The 8,840-nt window shown below is 29.8% G+C and overlaps 1 protein-coding gene and 1 long non-coding RNA gene across 2 annotated transcripts in view; one reads left to right on the forward strand and one right to left on the reverse strand.

Moving 5' to 3' along the window:
* The first annotated feature begins 3,318 nt into the window (after positions 1-3,318).
* On the forward strand, positions 3,319-8,812 carry Mdu (meduse). The gene is given in 8 exon segments (XM_070299688.1): positions 3,319-4,159; positions 4,162-4,195; positions 4,197-4,264; positions 4,267-4,307; positions 7,286-7,423; positions 7,491-7,927; positions 8,313-8,478; positions 8,657-8,812. Coding segments are annotated over 8 exon segments (1,044 nt in total). The 5' UTR covers positions 3,319-4,104; the 3' UTR covers positions 8,762-8,812.
* The window catches only part of LOC138935238 (uncharacterized), a 9,533-nt gene continuing 5,010 nt past the window's right edge, over positions 4,318-8,840 (reverse strand). Inside the window, exons 2-4 of the long non-coding RNA XR_011447229.1 lie at positions 6,616-6,877; positions 6,246-6,450; positions 4,318-4,462 (exon numbers count right to left, since the gene is read on the reverse strand). This is a non-coding gene — a long non-coding RNA (uncharacterized lncRNA). The remainder of the gene's footprint in view (positions 4,463-6,245; positions 6,451-6,615; positions 6,878-8,840) is intronic.

Below are 8,840 nucleotides of genomic sequence, written 5' to 3' on the forward strand. Positions count from 1 at the left end.
ATCAAAGCATTCTTATGATTTTGATAAAAGTATACATATGATATTATTATTAGGTAATCGATAGTGCAGGCATTTATTTGTTTTACAGTATAAGAATTTATTTTTTAGTTCTCAAAACATGTTATAAAATATTATAAGCTTATACAACACATTATTTGCATTTACCAAACTTTCAGATTTTATTTAATACAAAACTATTGTTCAGAATTAAATTTTTTACAATCTTTAGTTTTATTCTCGATATACGAAAAGTAAATTATCTAAATATGTAGTTTTATTTATATATATATTACTTATTAGATGTAACTAACTTATGTTTATTAAATTAATTGCAAAAATATGATGAGATGTGCCAAATATAAATGTGTTACATATGTGAACTATCTATTTTCTTAATATGATTTCAAAAAGAAAAATATTTTTATTGTAAATGAATGAAAGTATTTTTATTATTTAATTCATATAAAATTATTCAATTCTTTCTTGGTTTATACAAAATTATAAAAATGTGTATGCTACTATATAATTCATTTTTATAACAATTATAATTGAAAACTATTTATGTTTTATCTCTGCCATATTCGATTATCACATTAGAAGGAAATATATAACGAAATCCATGAGAATAATCTCACATTTTATGCCTGCACAAACTTTTTATGAACAACAAACTCATAATAAAATAAGAAAAAATTATAAATTTGATAATAAAAAAAAATTATACATATAAACAATGATAAAATATTAAAATTGTGCGAAAACAAAGAAAAATCTATAAAAGTTTTTTAACGATCCTCAATGAATTTTTCTGTCTCTTTAAATAGTCTTCCAAGAAAATTTCTTTTTCTGTTTAATGTATATGTTTGTTTAATATTAGATTATTTTATATGCAGATTGTGCAAGAAATGACACAGATTATATATATATATATATATATATATATATATATATATATATATATATATATACATATATTTCTGGATAATTATATTTTATATCATTTAAATGAGCAAATTATACAATAGATACTTGATGTTGCTAAGTTATAAATAAGTTTAATTTAAGAATAAGTTATAATTTTTCACATTGAGTGAATTTTTCTACATGAATTACATGCTATTATACAATTATTACGCTAAAATTTATAAATCTATGCGTCTCTATGAATTAAGCTTCAATGGTGCAAATAACACACAGACACACATATATAACCTATTTTTTAATTAAAAATGTTTTTTATGAATTTCCGAATGTTGTTTTTTTTACGTGATATATTGAAAAAATAATAATGTAAATATTATAAATAATATAAATCCGTTATAGTAAAATATAATTTTAATATCATACATTTACACAGGATGCGGTGGAATAACGACAATATACAATCGCGGATATAGTAATTTCTCGTGCAAAAATAAATTAAAGCTATAGAATCATATATTTCTTCCTTTTTCATAAATTTTTGAGAATATCAATTCTTAAAAAATTTTAGAAAATGCGTCGCAGCCTGTTTTTTAGTTGTACCGCTGCATATTGTATCATTCTGATAACATCTTCAATATATCATTGCTCGATTGCATGCAACACATATCAATAGAAACTAACAAAAACACAATTATACATAATGATAATAATAATTAGATCATATTCAACATCGATTGTAAAATAATTAATTCAACATATATTAACTGCAGCACAATATTAATTAACAAAATAGATTATATCTAGATTAATACATTTTTATTATAAGATAAAACCGTGCCTTTGAGATTAAACACATAAGAAATAAGAGTAACATTATATCATAAAAATAATTAAAAAATATAACGTTAAATGTGTTTGTGAATTACAATGCAATTAACAAGTAATCTAAAAAAAAAATTATTCATATTACATACTTATAATTAGTTTTAATTATATAAAAATATAATAATTTTAAATATATGTACGCGTGTGTAGACAAAAGAAAAAGGGAATACATGAAATGAAAAATGAAAATTATTTAAGAACGTTCGTCGTTGTGGAATAGTGTTTCTTTTGTGTTGCACTATTTCAATTTCGATCTTGATGTTGCCTACAATAACAGCGCTCTGAAAGCGCGAGCCTAATTCGTGTCACCGCGTTATATATCGATTGCATATAAGGAAAAATAATTTACTATTTACATAATGTATTTTTCTACACATTTTTTGTACTTATAAATAAATTTCTAGAAATATTCTGCGCGCATAAAATTTTACCCTAATTTCCTATGATATTACTTTAAACAATAAAAGAAGAGATAGAGTACTAAATAGATAGAACTCCTTTTTAACTTTTAATTTAGTTAAATTAATCGAATAAAACTTTTGAATAAGGGTGTTTTATCCTTTTCAACCTGTGACTTAAAAAAGTTATGCTGTTTGAACATTCCAGTTTGTCCGCTTATTAATATTATACAAAAATGAAAGTAAGGCAAAATGTTCCGAACTTTTTTTTTTAGAAATCGTTTTCTCCAATATACCGGAATTTATTATTTCAAATTGAGATATTATGCATCTTGATCTTTTACACTATTATAACCTTTGCTGTGTAATATCGGAATTTCAAATTTTTCTAAATGAAATACCGAAACATGTTTTTCAACAAATTTAATCAATCTATTTTCCGATGTGTTTGTAATCGAATTCTGTAGAAGTAGAATTATTTTGCTCTTTTATAATCTCATATGAGATTATAAAGAGAATTATATGAGAATTATTTCCATTGCGTATAAACTAATTTATCTACGGCAAGAATACCATCCTGTAGATAAGCCGACTACAATGTAAGTATATAATTACTTTCGGCGAGAAAAACCTACTCTTGATTCGCCATTAGATTAGACCGAGCAGAATTCATTAATTTTTCTCGGTTCTTCTTTTTTAATATATACTTGATAAAGTAGGAAAAATAAAAATTACGAAATTACAAAATACTATTTTCGTTATCTTATTCGACAAATCTTTCGTAAGAAGTTAATGCTTTGTTGAGTTAAATCACCCCCCGAAAAAAAAAGAAATATTTATATATTTATTATCCAGCGTCAAGCATTCGTGACCGGTTCGTGCTCTCCAACGACAGCACGCGTGACCGGCGAAGTTACATACCAGCCGCACGATGCATGCTGTCCTGTTGCTTTTGTTCGGAGAACGGTCAGAGAACAAGGTCGCGAGGTAGCTAAAATGGCAGTCGTCGAGCGGTCCGCATCAGGATAATAGAACGTACATGCAATATATATATATATATATATAATATAATATAATATATATATACACATATATACTCGCCTAGTCATCGGCGTTCGACGCGATTCCGCTCGACGACGTATTTCCTGCTTATTCCAGAACGCGAACGTCATTCGCCGCGTCTTGCGTAAATACCTGTCGCGGTTTTCCTTTATCGTTTGCGATGCGAACTGAGTGAAAATCTAATTACAACATGTGCCTCGCCGGTATAATTTCGACGCTGTTACGATGTTCGATCTCGTGATATCGTCGAAAGATTTGTATCTATCAATGTTCCCTTTAAAAACGGAGAACGTGACTTCAGTGAACGAATTCTTATTGGTTTTGTGAAAGCCAGAAAGATTTCAATAAAAAAGGAAGAAAGAGAGATACAATTGTGTCAATGTTCGCGATACTTTGATGGAATCCTTGCGTAACAGAGATTCCCCTTGTTTGTTCTATCATTTATAAATCATATATTAGTATATATTTGTGCGATTTCAACAGACCGATATTAAATGCAGCCAAGTATATGTATATTAACATCTGTATTATATATTCAATGAAGATATATATATCTGAACAGAGCACGTTAGCGTTCTATAAACGCTCGAACGTAAGAATTATTAACGCAACACATCGACCCTGTCATCGAGAGTACAACGACGAATTTTGGTAAAATCTCGAGCAGTAGCGGTGCTTGTCCGGGATACATAACTCGTAGTCACATAGTGTTGTTTCTTTGAAAAGACGTTCGTTTCTGACAACACGATGCGTTTCACCGATATACGTACGTGCGCGCGGGATACGCGCCATCGGTGTAAATATTGAACAAGTGACGTAATTAGTTGCGCGAGGCATGATAATAAGCGGGGACGTCGTTACTCGTCGGCGCGCCTCGCGATCAGATAACGCATACGAAATTGTTCCTCTTTTCGAGGTCGACGCACCATTCGTATCTGCTAAGGAAGAGCCTGATAAAAGATTCAGTTCAGATCTGTCGTCGTTGCCGGTCTCTTGTCATCACCCGAATTCCCGCTGGCGGAAACGATCGAAATGGAGGTAAGTCTCTCTCTCTCTCTTATTTCCAAAACATTACATATTTCGACATCTTTGGAATAAACAACTCCAGAGTCTTTGTATATCATAAGATTGTTCCGGCGATGAGCTCTTGAAAGAGCTGCCTGTTTGAATCCTCTTTCTGACGCTTCCTGCAACTTAAAATGAAATATATGTGAATATTTTGATTGGAGAATCGTGATAAAAAAAAAGAGTTATAGAAAATACAAAACGTGACTCTAAGTATAATAAATCTAGTGTCATGAATCTATAATCTTAATCTTCAACGGAATGACAATTGCATAAAATGTGGATTTATAAAAGAGAATAAAATTTATTTTTTCCAAACTTATTTCATAATTTATTTATATTTTAATTTTATTATATTTCTAAGTTTTACTTTTTAAATTAACTTAACAAAAAAAAACAAATAAATAAATAAATAAACATAAATACGAATATGTATTTTACTATTAAATAGAAGAAAAATAAAAGATAAAATATTTTTGGAGATACAACTAATTGTAAACGAGAGATACTTATTTCTTTAAAATATATAAAAATATATAGAAATATTAATATTATAGACAGCTATTCTAGCTCTTTCTTCGAAAAGACTGGAATTCCGGTCGGCAAGAATTAATTTCAAACCACATTGATACGTGTAACATTGTGACGCGGTGTTTACCCCGATACTATTCATTAAGACACTTGTGTGACATTGATATCTCGCATCTCTCTTTGCAACATCTTCTAAATAGTTACTAATTTGACATTTTTAATTGCGCAAACGGCATTATTGCGTCGCGTTGATTTGAATTCATAATATCGCTAACTAATAAGTAATGTAAGCAATTATATTAATAATAATTATTATAAGTAATTTTGAGACAATATAATTATATTATAACAATATCAGTTTTTAAAAGTTGTTATTTAAAATATATTAGTTAGAACGCTTTTATTAGTAATTTTAACTGCTTATTTATATTAAAAGGTATGATTAAAATCTTTAATTTAAGAAAAGTGTTTCTGGGATATTATTTATTTTTATCTATTTACTGAGATATATTATGAAACATTTTACAAAAGTTGAAAGCATCATTTAAAAATTGAAAGATATGAATGTCATCTTTATTCGTAAAATACTAATTACTTCCTATTTGTATGCATATTTTTGATATCATGCTAATTAGCATAATTCCTCGATGAATACATATGTCTAAAATGGAAAATGGCATCAATAAGAATTCTTGTGCGTGTATATATGTGAATAGAGAACCTGATTCTTCCGAAATTGATTGATTTTGATCCTGATTCAATTCGATAATATTGTATGCGATCTGAAACTTATTAGCAGAATAAGATGATCGCTTTTAACATTAAATATAGCAAATGTAAATCTCTGTCTAAAAAAAAAAAAATAAATAAAGCTACAAAATATTACAGCCGTTTATAGAAACAATATAGTTTTAGTAATTTGCTTTTTCAATAACGATTAATCTATAATACGGATGAACAAAGAAAGTTGATTTAATCAAAGTTTCATCATAGCTCAATGAATCTTAACACTTTGATCGTTAGTCTTATATTGATGAGTCCCAAATTTTATATGCATAAAACTCATCAATTTTATGTTTCTCGATTTCAATCTCATAAATACATGCATATATTTTATAATTTATAACGCTAAAAAATGAATATATATATGACAATCGAAGTGTTAATTAAGGGAATCGTATCGACCGGTATCGTTCCTCGAAGGAAACGAAACTGGAGATGCACAACGAGAGAAGAGCGACGAAAGAGAGGTAAGAAGACTCGTGGCCCATTTCTTTTAGAAAGGAAACGGTGATTACAGTTAAGCCGTTGCCTCCATCAGCGTTCGCTCAGTTTTCTGGACAACATTCCTGTGATCGGCATTACGCTACAGTTGCTTACCTGGAAATTTTTTCGAGAAGCTCGGTACTGATTATGTGTTACATATTGCTTCTTTCTTGAGCTTTCATAAGCCTTTTTTCACACATCTTTTCGTCAACTTTTAATAGCAGTTTACTTGTTAAAAAGATACGGATTAGTAAAAATTGCCGGCATCTGATTACGAGCCCAGTCCATTAATTAAGGCAAAGTTTGCGTATGCATCCCTCTGAAATTGTAATAAATCTATAAAAGATACAAACATCAATTTTTACTCTCTGAAGTGAAGGAAAGACAAAGCAAAACAGGGATAAAAATAGGAAATTAAGATAAAAGTACAAATGGATTATGTATTTAGCAATATAATAATAAAAGAAAAACGTTCGATTTTTACCGATAAGATTGCAATTTCCGTCTGTTTTTTTTTTTTCGAGAAATGTGTCATTTTATCTGCCTGATTTTCATCACTTTGCAATGACGTGTCGGGCAGTTGCAGAGAAACGCGATATAATTTTTTTTCAAAGATAAACTGTGATAACGCATTCGATATGCGATCGATACGAGTATATAACGTACATAGCAGATTATTGTTATAGTAAGCGATTCTTTTTGTATCTCTGAAATTTCATCTTCCTGCTGTTGCGTCCGTAATTTCACTGAAAGTGTTTCAGTATCATTATGCGAATGAAATACGCATCTGCAACAATTTAACTAGAATGCAGTCGATTCATTAATCAGTGTTAAGTTTTTCAAGAGATATATATGCGATAAAGAAGATATAGAATTTAAATACATTCAACGGTGAATAATATAAAAAAGCTTAGACACGCGTTTTTCTGATTCATCAGCCAAAAGTTTTCCAGAAAACCTTTTCAATTTTAATTAGAAATTTCTCAGATAAACCCCTAAATATCTAATTAAAATTAATGTTGTCAGATTAATATAATGTCTCTTATATATAAGCAAATTTTATATATATCTCGTTAGAGAAAAATTAAGGATCAAACAAACGTGTCTTTTTAGATCTTTATGTAACAATCTTTCTTAATATATATTACACACAGACGGAGCACAGGTTGGAGCAATTGAGGAAGGCGACGAATAGAATACAAAAGGAAATCGAAGAAGTCACCGAGAGGGAACACGAATTGCGGAACGTGGGTAGCATTAAGACTATATCTCACGAAACAGTGGATTCAAAGGTAACTTTAAAATATATGTAGTAAACAATACGAAATTGAATCTAATTAAATGATAATTTCTATATAGGTGCGTCGCATGCCACAAGCTCTAGCCTCAGGCAAGTTGAAAAGAACAACTTCAACACCGCAGATTCTGGAGGCGGTCAGTCTATCGGCAAGTTCGATGCCAAAGATGACAAACGGCGTGATATCTACCCGGACAACACCAACACCGTTGCGTTTCGCGAGCGTGCCAAGCCAGAAAGGTTTGATGCATAGATTTCTGGCTACACGAGGAAAGATTTATAAGAACAAATCGGGCAGCAATGATAGTTTGAGTCCACCCATAACACCTACTATCACACTCAATCCTCTAAGTATTAAAGCCTTTAATAGAACATTGGAGATACAATTGGAGCCGGATAATGAGCCAAAGAAGCCACTGGCGAGGAAAGGATACGTTCCTGTCGAACAGAAGATTCAAAAGGAGTTAAACGATATGAAGGAACGAGAGAACGAGTTAAGGTATTAAAACTGCTAATAGCACAAAAATGAATATTACAATCCAAGCCTCTTTTAAGATTAGATTGAAATAAAGATTAGTAAAAAAAAATATATATATTTTCTACATTATTCTTGAAAAATGATTTGGTCTATTATTAATACATCAACATCTTTTTCCTTTAACAATAATCGATAATACAAATTTAAGTAATAATAAGTCGAATTTACTTAATATATTTGTTATTTTTGCTTACACAATAAAGGAAGTATTAAGGATTACCACCATAATGGTAAGGTAAATTGTTCGCATATGTAGTAAGAATCTCCATAAAAAAATCTTTTTACTTGATTATTATATTCTTAAAATCAGAATACGATTCACGCATAAATCTCATTTACCTTTTAGATTGATGAGATCGCGAATGTTGGCCAAGTCTCAGCCAAATCTACTCGATATAGGGAACGATAATGATTCCGATATTTATGACGGCTCCAGTTCTCTTAAAAGCGGCGCTTCTACCAACACTCTGAATGAAGATGAAATTGAAAGAGAACATAAGGGGAAACATAAAGTAAGTGTCGTTTCTGAAAAAACACGATTACAATCGATCAAGATAATTTTAAGTTAATTTAATTAATTAATAACAATTAAATTAATATTAATCTATAAACAAAGCCATTTATTTCGGACATTCTTGCTGATAACTTGATTAATTAAGTGATAAAAATATCTTTTCATTGTATTTATAGCCTAATCCACGACGTCGTAACACGCTCATCGCTCAGTGGGAGAATTTGATAGCCGCTAACAGAGAATCTCTCGAGAAAAACAACGAAAATGATAGCTACTTCTGAAAATTCAAGTGAATGCTTGTAGATGATAACTTTATTTTCATCCTTATCCGGTCATTACTCTGCGTTGATACCACTGCTT

This window comes from Polyergus mexicanus, unplaced genomic scaffold, assembly GCF_030449975.1.
Source record: "Polyergus mexicanus isolate NDT 795.1 unplaced genomic scaffold, iyPolMexi1.0 SCAF_8, whole genome shotgun sequence".
NCBI classification, from domain to species: Eukaryota; Metazoa; Arthropoda; class Insecta; order Hymenoptera; family Formicidae; genus Polyergus; species Polyergus mexicanus.